The sequence below is a fragment of the Amphibalanus amphitrite genome, unplaced genomic scaffold (genome assembly GCF_019059575.1).
Source record: "Amphibalanus amphitrite isolate SeventyFive unplaced genomic scaffold, NRLGWU_Aamphi_draft 002569F_arrow, whole genome shotgun sequence".
NCBI lineage: Eukaryota > Metazoa > Arthropoda > Thecostraca > Balanomorpha > Balanidae > Amphibalanus > Amphibalanus amphitrite.
In genome coordinates, this window is record NW_024883983.1 from 14,641 (window position 1) to 32,809 (window position 18,169).

At 50.9% G+C, this 18,169-nt stretch overlaps 1 protein-coding gene and 1 pseudogene across 1 annotated transcript; one reads left to right on the forward strand and one right to left on the reverse strand.

Moving 5' to 3' along the window:
- Window positions 1-1,481: 1,481 nt before the first annotated feature.
- Window positions 1,482-7,150, reverse strand: LOC122377156 (protein FAM102A-like). Its single transcript, XM_043357110.1, is given in 7 exon segments — window positions 1,482-1,617; window positions 2,329-2,520; window positions 2,881-3,021; window positions 4,567-4,687; window positions 4,690-4,756; window positions 5,121-5,241; window positions 6,908-7,150. Coding segments are annotated over 7 exon segments (924 nt in total). The 5' UTR covers window positions 7,054-7,150.
- A 231-nt stretch (window positions 7,151-7,381) lies between these two features.
- Window positions 7,382-17,123, forward strand: LOC122377157 (annotated as a pseudogene).
- The last annotated feature ends 1,046 nt before the right edge of the window (window positions 17,124-18,169 follow it).

The following is an 18,169-nucleotide window of genomic DNA, read 5'->3' on the forward strand; positions in this document are numbered from 1 at the left end:
GGACTGGCCCTTCATATGACCCCTCCGACCTCCCGGAGTGACGTCATACCGCCGGGAGTGACGTCACACCGCCGAGGACTGCCTCAGAGGCCAGCCCGGAGAGTCAGACAGCAGACACGGCGTCCTACTGCACACACGCCCGGTACCGGGTCCCTACCGGACCGAACACAGGGCACAGCACTTACCCGGAACACATCGGACGTAAAACCCAACCTAGAGCGGAGGGAGGCACCACTGCCTGCCAAACCAGGCGGGCCTCCCAGCAACCTGAACACTGAACAGAGTATACGTAAACTTCCTCTCCAGCCTGAACAAGGTGGACACAATCTCCGGTCCGAGCTGGACTTAACGCTCCCTCCAACCTGAACACAACGCGCGTCAGCTCTCCTCCCCGAACAGATCGGAACAGAACCTACAAACCGGCAGCCAATCGCCGCCCCAGACGCGGCTGAGCGCGAGCGCTGGCGTCTCTGCTACACACTACCTTCAGCACAGATCCCAGTCAGTCAGTCCCCTACCCGAGCACAGGAGTATGTCGCGCGCATACTGCGGCCCGCACCCATCCCACCCGAACACCCCTCCCCAGCTAACCTCTAACGTCTCACAGGCTGTCATGGCGCCGGCGACACGTGTCCCACGTGCCGCCACGTGTCGGAAGTCGCGCGCGGACTAGAGCATACGGGCGCTGGCGGCCGGCGGCGGCTACTTTTTGCTGATGACGACCGCCTGGTAACTGGCCGTGTTGCCGGCTGAACCCGAGGAGAAGGCGGTGCTGCCGTCCCGACCGACGTACAGCTGAAGACCCGAGGCTGCGGGCGGAGACAGGCAGACAGTCAGAGGGGCGGCGGGCGGACACAGGCAGACAGACAGAGGGGGCTGAGGGCGGAGACAGACAGAGACAGTCAGAGAGACAGTCAGAGGGGGCGGCGGGCGGACACAGGCACGCAGGGAGGGTCAGAGGTGGCTGCAGACGGAGAGAGACAGAGACGGTCAGAGAGACAGTCAGAGGGGGCGGCGGGCGGACACAGGCAGACGGCGACGGTCAGGTTGTCAGGTGGACGGGGCGCCCGGTGAGTGCGACGCACAGATGGCGACACAAGGATAATTATACTAGAATACATGTAAGTAATCAGCAGTAATTTACACGAGCAATCTACAAGCGGTATCCAACGTGGTAGCGGAAGTATACGAACAAGCGTATTCCCCGATGACGTAGAAATGATCAGAGAACTTTATCCTATCTCCCTCACTGATTTCTCGCATACATTTACATTATATGTACATACATCATGCATCTCGTCTTACCTACTCTCAATTTCCAACCAAACTCCCGAACCTTAATCTCGCCCTTTTCTCCCCTCTCCGGAATTCTCGTCTCCCTACCCTGTTCCTTCTCCTCCCCTCCTCCCCCCTCTCCCTCCACTCACTCTCCGCCGATTCGTCCGGGTTGTCGAAGTCGGCGTGTTGCAGCAGGTCGTTGATCACGTCTCGGCGTCGACACGCGTCGCGTCGAACCGCGAGCCGGACGCCGAGTCCTTTTTGCGCTTCTCGCCGCCGCCGGCCGCCGCCCGCTCCATCGAGTTGTAGTCGGACAGACCCGAGCCGCTGCTCGCCGTTCTGCAGGAGTGGGAAGGATGGGCGTCAAGGGAGATTATTTCAGAGCAAAGGTAAACGGTCGTTGGGTTCAACGCAAGGGGCAGCACTGCAGTGGTGCGCACTGCGCATACTAACGACAGGCACACGCTGATTATGAATGCAGGATGTCTGGGTTACTTTTTGAGGTTCACGTGTGGTCCCTGTAATTTGGCATAGTCACGATTATGAGCCGATTTAGTTCTAACATAAGTGTCGCCGACTGAAGGAACCCTCATATTATGAGGTGTCGCTAGCTCGGAGCTGCCGTCAAACCTCACCTGAGGTGTTCGGAGTCGGGAGCTGCCGTGGTATCCCCTTCACGTAGGTGCACTCGGACACGAAGTTACCGTTACACTCGCCTGAGGTGTCCGGAGCTGCCGTTAACCTCACTTAAGGTGTCCGGACTCGGAGCTGTCGTTAACCTTCACCTTGAGTGTCTGTTAACCCTCACCTGAGGTGTTCGGACTCGGAGCTACCGTTACACTCGCCTGAGGTGTCCGGACTGCTATTAACCCTCACCTGAGTTGTCTATTAGTGTTCACCCTTAACTGAGGTGTCAGTTAACGCTCACTTTAGGTGTCCGTTAACGCTCGCCTGAGGTGTCCGGGTTAGGAGCTGCCGTTAACTAACCCCACCCCAGGGGTCAGTTAACCCTCACCTGAGGTGTCCGGAGTGACTGCCATTAACCCTCACCTGAGGTGCCCCGACTCTGAGCTGCTGCTGTGCCGGCTGTGCGTCGGCTGCGAGGGCTCCGAGTGGCCCTGCGACTGCAGACTGCCGTAGCCCGCCGACTGGCTACTCGAGTTCCTCGAGTGGCCCTGCGGCTCAGACGGGTCCTCGGAGCCAGCCGGCGGCGGCAGGCCGTGCTCACAAGGGTCGGAGGAGCTGGCGGACGTCGCGCCGCCGCCCACACAGTCGGGCAGAGGGAGAAGTGGTTAGCTCGACAGCACCAGTTATCGGCACCCGTCAACCGCGGTATAGACATCGTACCAAGGTGTGTTTTGAGGCCTTAACTGGCCTAGGTGACAATCCAAGCATAGGATAAAATCCTGATTCAAGATCAGAAGTATACATAGTATATGCACATCAGGACGTTGAATCTTGCCAAGCAACGGTCCATAGCAGTCTCATATAGGTACTGAGTTGACTATTGCAAAAAAAAAAAAGAGAAGAAATCATGACCGAGAGTTCGCGTTACATAGTGAGCTAGTAAATGTGTTAGTAACTCATTTATAAAGTTCCGACTTCTCACCCCTGACGCGCGTCAGATCCTTGAGCTGCAGTCCGCCGGTGCCGGGGAGGGCCGTCTGGACGGCTGCCATTGGCGGGCCACCGCCCGGCGGGTCCGTGGACTCGGCAGCGTGGCCAGCCGAGCGGGGCACCGGCCTGGACGGACAGGGAGGGAGCGGAGTCAGATATGGTAGGCATGAAAGACACGACGTCAGAGAGACAATCAGATGGGACACAATCGAGGTCCTCGTGCCGTTTCTTACAGGTACAGGACCTAGAGTCGGGTAGGGTCAAGTAACAAAGACAGACATACCAGAGACCTGGTGTCAGACCATCACCAAAGAGCCCATGAAAGATGTCACCGATATGCGTGCATTAACCCTCGCCCGTAAACGGCGATCTGCCACCTTCGCCCATGCAGGGGGGGGGGGGTTGGTGCGACCCCCCCCCCCCCTTGGCGTTTGAAAACGGAGCGTCGTAGAGCTTAGCGGAAAAGACCAACGGATTGCTCTCGCCGAGATCTCGCGATTGGTGGTATATTTTTTGGTCCTAGGTCAACATTTGACCTACTTTTGACCGGTCAAAGGTCAAATTTTCGGAAAAATAGACTTTTTTCAACTTTCCGCGGCGATTGCGGCAAAACGGTGGGAGATATCGACTTGAAACCTTCACTATCGTGTTCCTTGATCAATTCTCTATCGTTTGGTATGTATTTCGTTTCCCTAGCTCTAAAAATGGCGCGTTGGGAGCGCCGGAAGTCGGCAAGGTCACAGTCGGCGGCAGAAATTCGAAAAATCAAAATTTAAATTTTTGAAATCTGATTGTATTTTTGGATTTGGGAGGTCCATTTGCTCCCTATAGAAGCTAATATTGCTGCATATTCCCATTGAGGTGACAAGAATTAGCAAAATAGTGGTTCGGGCGCTTTTCAAAAATAGTACCGGACGCTGTTCCTCTTGTGACGTCATAGCTCCGTGACCTGACCTGACCCGGTCAAGTTTCTTATACCATATGATAGCCAATACTTGCCCCAACATGCATGGGAAGTTTCATCACGATCCATCAACTGATGTCCGTACCACCGGCAGGAAACCTCGGGCGTTGGCACTCAGTTTGTGAAAATCCGGCCGGAGGCTGTTCCCTTTGTGACGTCATAACTCCGTGACCTGACATGACCCGGTCAAATTTTTTTTTATCAAAAGATGCGCAAGGTTTGCCCCATAAGGTACCCAAAATTTGGCGGCGCTGCGCGCCGTTTTGCACTATTTCCGAAAAGCCTCAGGGGGGGGGGGGGGGGTTGCACCAACCCCCCCCCTACATGGGCGAGGGTTAATAGGATACACTGCTAGAAAAGGATAGAATAGAATAGAATAGAATAAGGATGCGGAGTAGAAGTTTGAGTCGGTCGGAGTCGACAGTTCTGCCTGGAGTCGGAGTCGGAGTTGGTTTTGAAAGCCGGAGTCGGAGTCGAAGTCACCGAAAATTCACCGACTCCGCAGCCCTGCTGCTAGATATGCAACAGCAGAGCCTATATATTTTGATGCTCACTACTTGACCACATACTCATCGAGCTAATTCACCGCTATTTACCCATCCTACCATACACATCAATGCACATCCACCACACAGTCATTTTGACATATATCACCACAGCCCCACCCATCACATCCCACTACTTCTCCCACACATCCTGCCACTCACGCGCGGAAGCAGGGGTCGCCGCTGAGCAGCGTGGTGGACAGCACCACCTTGAGCATGCTGTTGTCCTGCCGGTGTCGCAGGTCATGCTCCTCGAGCAGGTACCGGCGACACTGGCCGCCGCCCCGGCGAACTCTGCCAGGTTAATGGTAGCGAACCCCAGCTTCTGGTACGACCGGCCGCCCTTCGTCTCCTGTCAGGGCGGATAGAGATGGTTAGTTCAGAAACACGATGTCAAGGCAGGAGTTACGGTGGTGTATGCATCGTGAGGGGCGCAAGGCGAGTACATACCGATCGTCAGGCAATGAAGACATCAGCGACAGCTGACAATTCTGACAAGATAAAACACTACAGAGTATCTAGGTACTGCTCAATGCGGGGCATACAACTGGTTTGGTGGCTCGATTGCTAAGCATTAGATAAACGTCAATTAAAATCATGTGTCGCCCTCGATGCCCTAATTTCACAAAACATTCACCTGTCACACATAAAAAGATAACAGCACAACATGTCCCCTCCCTGCTACACCCGCCAGGACATGTGGGTCTCACTCTCACCTTCCTGACAGAGATGCGGCACAGGCACGGGTCCAGCACGCCTGTGGTACACGGCGCCGTCATCTTGGCGCTGAACGACATCCGCGCGTTCCAGGTGACGGTGTGGTCCCGCACCTCCTCCCTGTGGGGTCAGGGCGTGTCGGGTCAGGTCATGGGCGAAACATTGTTAAAGTGTCAGGGGTGTTTCATGTATAAATGTCCAATCATGGTGCTGTAAATTGTGTAATAAACTACCTAGGTACCTACCACCTATATGTTATGTGTTTCACAAGCATTTCTGCTATCCAGGCTACCGTTAAAGTGATAAGAAAAATTGAAATATTCCTTTACTGGCCTTCTTTGCTATACAGGGTGTCTCAAAAGTTCGCTGACAGGTACAGCCATGATTTTGGTCAATAATTCCGAATCAACAAGAAATTCAATGTCTAAATTCTGCATGCGCATTGCTAAAGACCGTCCTTAAGCAGTGTAATTGTTTTCAAATGCATTCGACCCTTCATGAGCTCACAAAAAGGGTTCACCTCTGACCATGGGTCAGGCATAAAAATGGATGTCGCAAAATCGGGTCTGTTGTGAAACGCTCTGTTTCAGGAGTAATGGAAATGTTTAAGTCAGAGCTGACACATGGCAAAATGTCGGCCAGGATGGGTACAACATGATGATCATTTAAAAATGGTGGCAAAAAAAAAATTAGGGGCGAAACCATCCGAGACTAACAGCGTTTTGATCGACCCCCGTACGTCAGCTAGGCTCGTGTGCCAAAAAGCAGCTGAAACTGAGGTCATAACTATTGAGAAGTGAGAACTGGCAAGAAGCTCACAAGTATAGGCTAACCAGTTTCAAAAATAGCAGGTCATCGTAAAATAAAGACAATACATCGTTTAAAACTCTTCATAATATCTAGAATGCCAATTTTTTTGGGAAAATAACGCGAAAATCGTTGATGTCAAGAACACTTGGCCCCAAAAAAGGCACATAAATGTAAAGTTTGATCCTAGGAAGTTTCATGAGGCAAATCTGGAGCGAATAGCTTTCTTTCAGACACGAAAACCGACAAAACCACATGATCAACAGTCTTGGGCCGTTTTCAAAGCAAAAACTCTTGAGGAAACACTCCGTAACCCAACGAATGTTTTGGCATGGGGAATGTCGAGCGTTTGGAATTTGCAAAATTTGAACGGCATGTCTCAGAAACAGATGGCCGACACATTCTGCTATGATATTATGCAAAAAAATTACCCCTGGCAATTCCCGTTTGTTCAGGAATGGGGTCGTTTTGAAAGGGGAATTGGTGCTTTGGATGTCGGCGCCAGCCTTCGTGAAGGAGGTTTGTCCTCCCCGTGGCCTAGTGGATAAGGCGTCCGTCTCCTAACTCGGTGGCAGCGAGTTCGCGGCCGGGAAGCTCCACGTCGTTTGACCCGCGTTCCTATGTTAAGCCAGCTGGCAACTGGCGAGAGAGGGCCACGCTAGACCCGGGAGGACCGTGCCGCCATCTACCTGCGGCACGTTAAACTTTCGATCCAAATTATCACCGGTGAACCGGATGCGGGCAAGGTGGGGTGGTGGGTCCGTGGTGTCATTCGCAACAAGCACTGCTTAGCGGGGCACCCGGGCCCATAGCCACCCATTCATCCATTCGGACAAAATTTCTAAAAAAATTAAAAAAGTCTCCAGGAACAGGACTGGTGGGTCGTGAGAATTCTGAAAATGGTCTTGACTGCAGGTTTCATGTTTACTCAACATCTCAGCGCCATCTACCACCTGACACATCAACATGTGGGTCTCACCTGGATGAAAACTCCTCGAACCGGCCGCCCTCCAGCAGGTGCACCTTGCAGAAGAGCACAGCGCTGACGAACGGCACCGCTGTCAGCTCCTCCACCACCAAATCCACTTGGAACTTGTACTTTTTCTTCTTGGTAATTATGTTCATGATTTTAACACTTCTGTTCTGCTGCAAGACAATGTCCACAGCCACGTAACTCAATTATAAATTACAAATGACATCAGACTATCAAAACATCTGTAAAAAAGCGGGAATTATAGAGTAGATAGTCATGTATTTTATGCAAACCCCATGATACTTTAACAACACAGCCCCTTACATCTCCGGTACATCATCTTTTAAAATGATGCACCGGCACAGGCACAGTGAGCAGATCAGCCTAGCATTGCATAAGAACTGCACTGCTCACTGCAAAGCCAGACTGCAGAATTTGCACTGCATTGCAACACCGGCATACACCACTACACAGCAGAAAATGGCCGGGTGCCAGTATGAGTACCCCAAGCCCAGGAGTCAGAACTAAGGCATGCATGCTTTAGTGGCAAGAGCTGTGAATGATAAGCGTACTTCATCCATCCATGATCCTTGCATCCTCTCTCAACCAGTTCCAATTGAGGCCCACTTTGATGGCCAGTGACTAGTGAAAGCTGAAACCAAACATAAAAGGTACCTACTCCATACAATATAAATATCCACAACTCACAAGTCCTTTAATTTAGGAACTTGATGACATCAGATCGGGACCCTACACTTACCAATACAGTAAGCCAGCGGAACCTAAGGTAAGCAGGTAATAACAACAATAACACCCACATATGCATTTTTCATATTATATTGAGCTGAAAGCATGACGGAGTTGAATTGTGCTACCACCGTCGGTGTTTCTCCGCGCCTTCAACACTTTTCTTTCTGGACAATCCAAGGAAGTAAGTTCGTTATTCTGGCGATATTCGTTGGTTGTGCTCCTTCTTCACCGCCTTATTTCAGTCACCTTACCCACATTTCTTTTGCTTTGAAACGTTGAAAGAAAACGTTACAATCATTTCGTCTTGTCTGAGACCAAGGCCATTGCCCTTCTGTTGTTTGAAAACGTAATGAAATTAGAAAGGGATAATTTGGCCAGAAAGAAAATATGATGACACGTTTTTATGCAATTGCATTTCACTTGACAACGAACATTGCATTTTGATTAACGAGATAGGCCAAGGGGACAGACGTTCGATCTTGCGTTCGAGATAAAAATTGACTTTACAGCGGTGTTGATTTAATTAGATGTTCGCTGGAGCACGTGATAAGAGAGTTTACCGTCTTTGAGTGAAGGTAGAAGATACGAAAAACAGACTATAGTAGAGAGAGTAGACTGGGGTTGGAATTGGAAAAAGGACAGGCAACATACAAATTTTAAATTTGAATTTTGGGTTTAACACAAAAGATGTGGAGATAAAAATAAGCAAGAACCACCCAACCCTGATGCATTACAACTAAACAATTGTAATCGCTCTTACGCCCAATCCAATCGTTACACTACGAGTTCTATAGCCTTGTGCACTACGCTTTGTTTACGAGTGAAATGTTCGTTGGCCAGAAAGTGGCGCACTGAAGCAAACAAATGTCTCAAAATAAGCCTCTAAAACACAGCAAGAAATACCATGAAAAGAAACAACTTCACAGAGACGTCAAGTCGGGAGCTGCAAAGGTTATGAATTCGTTCGTGCTTCGTGATATAAGAAAATGAAGACTAAAGCATTGAAAGAATAAAGTACAGGGGTCATGAGGCGATTTCGACCTAAGATCAATATGTAAATGGACCTGTGAATTGGTCATCACCGTCACATAACTAGGCTAAGAAGCCAGGCGCGCACACAGGATTTTTGAATGGGGGGGGCACGACCTTCGAACTGGGCCCCCCATGCCGAAGGGCCCCCCCCCCCCCAAAAAAAAATACGGCTCACGGGGCTATATTTAGGTTGGTTTGAAGCTTTAGCAATTGGTTTGTCAATGCATGGTAAATAATTATTTCGGTACTAGCTTAATTTTCAATATATATATATATCTATATATATATTGAAAATTAAGCTAGTACCGAAATAATTATTTTACCATGCATTGACAAACCAATTGCTAAAGCTTCAACCAACCTAAATAGCCCCGTGAGCCGTATTTTTTTTGGGGGGGGGGGGCCCTTCGGCATGGGGGCCAGTTTCGAAGGTCGTGCCCCCCCCCATTCAAAAATCCTGTGTGCGCGCCTGGCTTCTTAGCCTAGTTATGTGACGGTGATGACCAATTCACAGGTCCATTTACATATTGATCTTAGGTCGAAATCGCCTCATGACCCCTGTACTTTATTCTTTCAATGCTTTGTCTTCATTTTCTTATATCACGAAGCACGAACGAATTCATAACCTTTGCAGCTCCCGACTTGACGTCTCTGTGAAGTTTTTCTTTTCATGGTATTTCTTGCTGTGTTTTAGAGGCTTATTTTGAGACATTTGTTTGCTTCAGTGCGCCACTTTCTGGCCAACGAACATTTCACTCGTAACAAAGCGTAGTGCACAAGGCTATAGAACTCGTAGTGTAACGATTGGATTGGGCGTAAGAGCGATTACAATTGTTTAGTTGTAATGCATCAGGGTTGGGTGGTTCTTGCTTATTTTTATCTCCACATCTTTGTGTTAAACCCAAAATTCAAATTTAAATTTGTATGTTGCCTGTCCTTTTTCCAATTCCAACCCCAGTCTACTCTCTCTACTATAGTCTGTTTTTCGTATCTTCTACCTTCACTCAAAGACGGTAAACTCTCTTATCACGTGCTCCAGCGAACATCTAATTAATCAACACCGCTGTAAAGTCAATTTTATCTCGAACGCAAGATCGAACGTCTGTCCCCTTGGCCTATCTCGTTAATCAAAATGCAATGTTCGTTGTCAAGTGAAATGCAATTGCATAAAAACGTGTCATCATATTTTCTTTCTGGCCAATTATCCCTTTCTAATTTCATTACGTTTTCAAACAACAGAAGGGCAATGGCCTTGGTCTCAGACAAGACGAAATGATTGTAACGTTTTTCTTTCACGTTTCAAAGCAAAAGAAATGTGGGTAAGGTGACTGAAAAAGGCGGTGAAGAAGGAGCACAACCAACGAATATCGCGCAGAATAACGAACTTACTTCCTTGGATTGTCCAGAAGAAAAGTGTTGAAGGCGCGGAGAAACACCGACGGTGGTAGCACAATTCAACTCCGTCATGCTTTCAGCTCAATATAATATGAAAAATGCATATGTGGGTGTTATTGTTGTTATTACCTGCTTACCTTAGGTTCGCGGCTTACTGTATTGGTAAGTGTAGGGTCCCGATCTGATGTCATCAAGTTCCTAAATTAAAGGACTTGTGAGTTGTGGATTTTATATTGTATGGAGTAGGTACCTTTTATGTTTGGTTTCAGCTTTCACTAGTCACTGGCCATCAAAGTGGGCCTCAATTGGAACTGGTTGAGAGAGGATGCAAGGATCATGGATGGATGAAGTACGCTTATCATTCACAGCTCTTGCCACTAAAGCATGCATGCCTTAGTTCTGACTCCTGGGCTTGGGTACTCATACTGGCACCCGCCATTTTCGCTGTGTAGTGGTGTATGCCGGTGTTGCAATGCAGTGCAAATTCTGCAGTCTGGCTTTGCAGTGAGCAGTGCAGTTCTTATGCAATGCTAGGCTGATCTGCTCACTGTGCCTGTGCCGGTGCATCATTTTAAAAGATGATGTACCGGAGATGTAATGGGGCTGTGTTGTTAAAGTATCATGGGGTTTGCATAAAATACATGACTATCTACTCTACTGATAATTCCCGCTTTTTTACAGATGTTTTGATAGTCTGATGTCATTTGTAATTTATAATTGAGTTACGTGGCTGTGGACATTGTCTTGCAGCAGAACAGAAGTTTAAAATCATGAACATAATTACCAGAAGAAAAGTACAAGTTCCAAGTGGATTTGGTGGTGGAGGAGCTGACAGCGGTGCCGTTCGTCAGCGCTGTGCTCTTCTGCAAGGTGCACCTGCTGGAGGGCGGCCGGTTCGAGGAGTTTTCATCCAGGTGAGACCCACATGTTGATGTGTCAGGTGGTAGATGGCGCTGAGATTTGAGTAAACATGAAACCTGCAGTCAGACCATTTTCAGAATTCTCACGACCCACCAGTCCTGTTCCTGGAGACTTTTTTAATTTTTTAGAAATTTTGTCCGAATGGATGAATGGGTGGCTATGGGCCCGGGTGCCCCGCTAAGCAGTGCTTGTTGCGAATGACACCACGGACCCACCACCCCACCTTGCCCGCATCCGGTTCACCGGATAATTTGGATCGAAAGTTTAACGTGCCGCAGGTAGATGGCGCACGGTCCTCCCGGGTCTAGCGTGGCCCTCTCTCGCCAGTTGCCAGCTGGCTTAACATAGGAACGCGGGTCAAACGACGTGGAGCTTCCCGGCCGCGAACTCGCTGCCACCGAGTTAGGAGACGGACGCCTTATCCACTAGGCCACGGGGAGGACAAACCTCCTTCACGAAGGCTGGCGCCGACATCCAAGCACCAATTCCCCTTTCAAAACGACCCCATTCCTGAACAAACGGGAATTGCCAGGGGTAATTTTTTTGCATAATATCATAGCAAATGTGCGGCCATCTGTTTCTGAGACATGCCGTTCAAATTTTGCAAATTCCAAACGCTCGACATTCCCCATGCCAAAACATTCGTTGGGTTACGGAGTGTTTTCCTCAAGAGAGTTTTTGCTTTGAAAACGGCCCAAGACTGTTGATCATGTGGTTTTGTCGGGTTTTCGTGTCTGAAAGAAAGCTATTCGCTCCAGATTTGCCTCATGAAACTTCCTAGGATCAAACTTTACATTTATGTGCCTTTTTTGGGGCCAAGTGTTCTTGACATCAACGATTTTCGCGTTATTTTCCCAAAAAAATTGGCATTCTAGATATTATGAAGAGTTTTAAACGATGTATTGTCTTTATTTTACGATGACCTGCTATTTTTGAAACTGGTTAGCCTATACTTGTGAGCTTCTTGCCAGTTCTCACTTCTCAATAGTTATGACCTCAGTTTCAGCTGCTTTTTGGCACACGAGCCTAGCTGACGTACGGGGGTCGATCAAAACGCTGTTAGTCTCGGATGGTTTCGCCCCTAATTTTTTTTTTGCCACCATTTTTAAATGATCATCATGTTGTACCCTCCTGGCCGACATTTTGCCATGTGTCAGCTCTGACTTAAACATTTCCATTACTCCTGAAACAGAGCGTTTCACAACAGACCCGATTTTGCGACATCCATTTTTATGCCTGACCCATGGTCAGAGGTGAACCCTTTTTGTGAGCTCATGAAGGGTCGAATGCATTTGAAAACAATTACACTGCTTAAGGACGGTCTTTAGCAATGCGCATGCAGAATTTAGACATTGAATTTCTTGTTGATTCGGAATTATTGACCAAAAATCATGGCTGTACCTGTCAGCGAACTTTTGAGACACCCTGTATAGCAAGAAGGCCAGTAAAGGAATATTTCAATTTTTCTTATCACTTTAACGGTAGCCTGGATAGCAGAAATGCTTGTGAAACACATAACATATAGGTGGTAGGTACCTAGGTAGTTTTATTACACAATTTACAGCACCATGATTGGACATTTATACATGAAACACCCCTGACACTTTAACAATGTTTCGCCCATGACCTGACCCGACACGCCCTGACCCCACAGGGAGGAGGTGCGGGACCACACCGTCACCTGGAACGCGCGGATGTCGTTCAGCGCCAAGATGACGGCGCCGTGTACCACAGGCGTGCTGGACCCGTGCCTGTGCCGCATCTCTGTCAGGAAGGTGAGAGTGAGACCCACATGTCCTGGCGGGTGTAGCAGGGAGGGGACATGTTGTGCTGTTATCTTTTTATGTGTGACAGGTGAATGTTTTGTGAAATTAGGGCATCGAGGCGACACATGATTTTAATTGACGTTTATCTAATGCTTAGCAATCGAGCCACCAAACCAGTTGTATGCCCCGCATTGAGCAGTACCTAGATACTCTGTAGTGTTTTATCTTGTCAGAATTGTCAGCTGTCGCTGATGTCTTCATTGCCTGACGATCGGTATGTACTCGCCTTGCGCCCCTCACGATGCATACACCACCGTAACTCCTGCCTTGACATCGTGTTTCTGAACTAACCATCTCTATCCGCCCTGACAGGAGACGAAGGGCGGCCGTCGTACCAGAAGCTGGGGTTCGCTACCATTAACCTGGCAGAGTTCGCCGGGGGCGGCGGCCATGTCGCCGGTACCTGCTCGAGGAGCATGACCTGCGACACCGGCAGGACAACAGCATGCTCAAGGTGGTGCTGTCCACCACGCTGCTCAGCGGCGACCCCTGCTTCCGCGCGTGAGTGGCAGGATGTGTGGAGAAGTAGTGGGATGTGATGGGTGGGCTGTGGTGATATATGTCAAAATGACTGTGGTGGATGTGCATTGATGTGTATGGTAGGATGGGTAAATAGCGGTGAATTAGCTCGATGAGTATGTGGTCAAGTAGTGAGCATCAAAAATATATAGGCTCTGCTGTTGCATATCTAGCAGCAGGGCTGCGGAGTCGGTGAATTTTCGGTGACTTCGACTCCGACTCCGGCTTTCAAAACCAACTCCGACTCCGACTCCAGGCAGAACTGTCGACTCCGACCGACTCAAACTTCTACTCCGCATCCTTATTCTATTCTATTCTATTCTATCCTTTTCTAGCAGTGTATCCTATTAACCCTCGCCCATGTAGGGGGGGGGTTGGTGCAACCCCCCCCCCCCCCCCCTGAGGCTTTTCGGAAATAGTGCAAAACGGCGCGCAGCGCCGCCAAATTTTGGGTACCTTATGGGGCAAACCTTGCGCATCTTTTGATAAAAAAAATTTGACCGGGTCATGTCAGGTCACGGAGTTATGACGTCACAAAGGGAACAGCCCCGGCCGGATTTTCACAAACTGAGTGCCAACGCCCGAGGTTTCCTGCCGGTGGTACGGACATCAGTTGATGGATCGTGATGAAACTTCCCATGCATGTTGGGGCAAGTATTGGCTATCATATGGTATAAGAAACTTGACCGGGTCAGGTCAGGTCACGGAGCTATGACGTCACAAGAGGAACAGCGTCCGGTACTATTTTTGAAAAGCGCCCGAACCACTATTTTGCTAATTCTTGTCACCTCAATGGAATATGCAGCAATATTAGCTTCTATAGGGAGCAAATGGACCTCCCAAATCCAAAAATACAATCAGATTTCAAAATTTAAATTTTGATTTTTCGAATTTCTGCCGCCGACTGTGACCTTGCCGACTTCCGGCGCTCCCAACGCGCCATTTTTAGAGCTAGGGAAACGAAATACATACCAAACGATAGAGAATTGATCAAGGAACACGATAGTGAAGGTTTCAAGTCGATATCTCCCACCGTTTTGCCGCAATCGCCGCGGAAAGTTGAAAAAGTCTATTTTTCCGAAAATTTGACCTTTGACCGGTCAAAAGTAGGTCAAATGTTGACCTAGGACCAAAAAAATACCACCAATCGCGAGATCTCGGCGAGAGCAATCCGTTGGTCTTTTCCGCTAAGCTCTACGACGCTCCGTTTTCAAACGCCAAGGGGGGGGGGGGTCGCACCAACCCCCCCCCCCCTGCATGGGCGAAGGTGGCAGATCGCCGTTTACGGGCGAGGGTTAATGCACGCATATCGGTGACATCTTTCATGGGCTCTTTGGTGATGGTCTGACACCAGGTCTCTGGTATGTCTGTCTTTGTTACTTGACCCTACCCGACTCTAGGGTCCTGTACCTGTAAGAAACGGCACGAGGACCTCGATTGTGTCCCATCTGATTGTCTCTCTGACGTCGTGTCTTTCATGCCTACCATATCTGACTCCGCTCCCTCCCTGTCCGTCCAGGCCGGTGCCCCGCTCGGCTGGCCACGCTGCCGAGTCCACGGACCCGCCGGGCGGTGGCCCGCCAATGGCAGCCGTCCAGACGGCCCTCCCCGGCACCGGCGGACTGCAGCTCAAGGATCTGACGCGCGTCAGGGGTGAGAAGTCGGAACTTTATAAATGAGTTACTAACACATTTACTAGCTCACTATGTAACGCGAACTCTCGGTCATGATTTCTTCTCTTTTTTTTTTTTGCAATAGTCAACTCAGTACCTATATGAGACTGCTATGGACCGTTGCTTGGCAAGATTCAACGTCCTGATGTGCATATACTATGTATCTTCTGATCTTGAATCAGGATTTTATCCTATGCTTGGATTGTCACCTAGGCCAGTTAAGGCCTCAAAACACACCTTGGTACGATGTCTATACCGCGGTTGACGGGGCCGATAACTGGTGCTGTCGAGCTAACCACTTCTCCCTCTGCCCAGGCGACTGTGTGGGCGGCGGCGCGACGTCCGCCAGCTCCTCCGACCCTTGTGAGCACGGCCTGCCGCCGCCGGCTGGCTCCGAGGACCCGTCTGAGCCGCAGGGCCACTCGAGGAACTCGAGTAGCCAGTCGGCGGGCTACGGCAGTCTGCAGTCGCAGGGCCACTCGGAGCCCTCGCAGCCGACGCACAGCCGGCACAGCAGCAGCTCAGAGTCGGGGCACCTCAGGTGAGGGTTAATGGCAGTCACTCCGGACACCTCAGGTGAGGGTTAACTGACCCCTGGGGTGGGGGTTAGTTAACGGCAGCTCCTAACCCGGACACCTCAGGCGAGCGTTAACGGACACCTAAAGTGAGCGTTAACTGACACCTCAGTTAAGGGTGAACACTAATAGACAACTCAGGTGAGGGTTAATAGCAGTCCGGACACCTCAGGCGAGTGTAACGGTAGCTCCGAGTCCGAACACCTCAGGTGAGGGTTAACAGACACTCAGGTGAAGGTTAACGACAGCTCCGAGTCCGGACACCTTAAGTGAGGGTTAACGGCAGCTCCGGACACCTCAGGCGAGTGTAACGGTAACTTCGTGTCCGAGTGCACCTACGTGAAGGGGATACCACGGCAGCTCCCGACTCCGAACACCTCAGGTGAGGTTTGACGGCAGCTCCGAGCTAGCGACACCTCATAATATGAGGGTTCCTTCAGTCGGCGACACTTATGTTAGAACTAAATCGGCTCATAATCGTGACTATGCCAAATTACAGGGACCACACGTGAACCTCAAAAGTAACCCAGACATCCTGCATTCATAATCACGCGTGTGCCTGTCGTTAGTATGCGCAGTGCGCACCACTGCAGTGCTGGCCCCTTGCGTTGAACCCAACGACCGTTTACCTTTGCTCTGAAATAATCTCCCTTGACGCCCATCCTTCCCACTCCTGCAGAACGGCGAGCAGCGGCTCGGGTCTGTCCGACTACACTCGATGGAGCGGGCGGCGGCCGGCGGCGGCGAGAAGCGCAAAAAGGACTCGGCGTCCGGCTCGCGGTTCGACGCGACGCGTGTCGACGCCGAGACGTGATCAACGACCTGCTGCAACACGCCGACTTCGACAACCCGACGAATCGGCGGAGAGTGAGTGGAGGAGAGGGGGGGGGAGGAGGGAGGAGAAGGAACAGGGTAGGGACGAAATTCCGGAGAGGGGAGAAAAGGGCGAGATTAAGGTTCGGGAGTTTGGTTGGAAATTGAGAGTAGGTAAGACGATGCATGATGTATGTACATATAATGTAAATGTATGCGAGAAATCAGTGAGGGAGATAGGATAAAGTTCTCTGATCATTTCTACGTCATCGGGGAATACGCTTGTTCGTATACTTCCGCTACCACGTTGGATACCGCTTGTAGATTGCTCGTGTAATTACTGCTGATTACTTACATGTACTAGTATAATTATCCTTGTGTCGCCATCTGTGCGTCGCACTCACCGGGCGCCCCGTCCACCTGACAACCTGACCGTCGCCGTCTGCCTGTGTCCGCCCGCCGCCCCCCTGACTGTCTCTCTGACCGTCTCTGTCTCTCTCCGTCTGCAGCCACCTCTGACCCTCCCTGCGTGCCTGTGTCCGCCCGCCGCCCCCTCTGACTGTCTCTCTGACTGTCTCTGTCTGTCTCCGCCCTCAGCCCCCTCTGTCTGTCTGCCTGTGTCCGCCCGCCGCCCCCTCTGACTGTCTGCCTGTCTCCGCCCGCAGCCTCGGGTCTTCAGCTGTACGTCGGTCGGGACGGCAGCACCGCCTTCTCCTCGGTTCAGCCGGCAACACGGCCAGTTACCAGGCGGTCGTCATCAGCAAAAAGTAGCCGCCGCCGGCCGCCAGCGCCCGTATGCTCTAGTCCGCGCGCGACTTCCGACACGTGGCGGCACGTGGGACACGTGTCGCCGGCGCCATGACAGCCTGTGAGACGTTAGAGGTTAGCTGGGGAGGGGTGTTCGGGTGGGATGGGTGCGGGCCGCAGTATCGCGCGACATACTCCTGTGCTCGGGTAGGGGACTGACTGACTGGATCTGTGCTGAAGGTAGTGTGTAGCAGAGACGCCAGCGCTCGCGCTCAGCCGCGTCTGGGGCGGCGATTGGCTGCCGTTTGTAGTTCTGTTCCGATCTGTTCGGGAGGAGAGCTGACGCGCGTTGTGTTCAGGTTGGAGGGAGCGTTAAGTCCAGCTCGGACCGGAGATTGTGTCCACCTTGTCAGGCTGGAGAGGAAGTTTACGTATACTCTGTTCAGTGTTCAGGTTGCTGGGAGGCCCGCCTGGTTTGGCAGGCAGTGGTGCCTCCCTCCGCTCTAGGTTGGGTTTTACGTCCGATGTGTTCCGGGTAAGTGCTGTGCCCTGTGTTCGGTCCGGTAGGGACCCGGTACCGGCGTGTGTGCAGTAGACGCCGTGTCTGCTGTCTGACTCTCCGGGCTGGCCTCTGAGGCAGTCCTCGGCGTGTGACGTCACTCCCGGCGGTATGACGTCACTCCGGGAGGTCGGAGGGGTCATATGAAGGGCCAGTCCCCGGCGGGCGGGGCGGACGTCGTTTTCTAGTCGAGTCGGCCGCCGCGGTCCTGTGCCGATGTCGCCACTGACCTGACCTGACCCGGTCGGGCCGAGTCGGCGGAGCGCAGAAGTCGACTCCGGCCGCCAGTCAGCCGCCCAGTCTATGCATTTTTATCGCTGACTTCGCTGGCCCTTTACACCAATGTTTTGCCTGAGTTGATATTGTCCGCACTTTTCGACGTTATGGATGCCGACTGTATTGTGTGTATGTGCGTGATGTGCTGCATTCCTCTTTTAATAGTCGTTTTATCTCGCTTG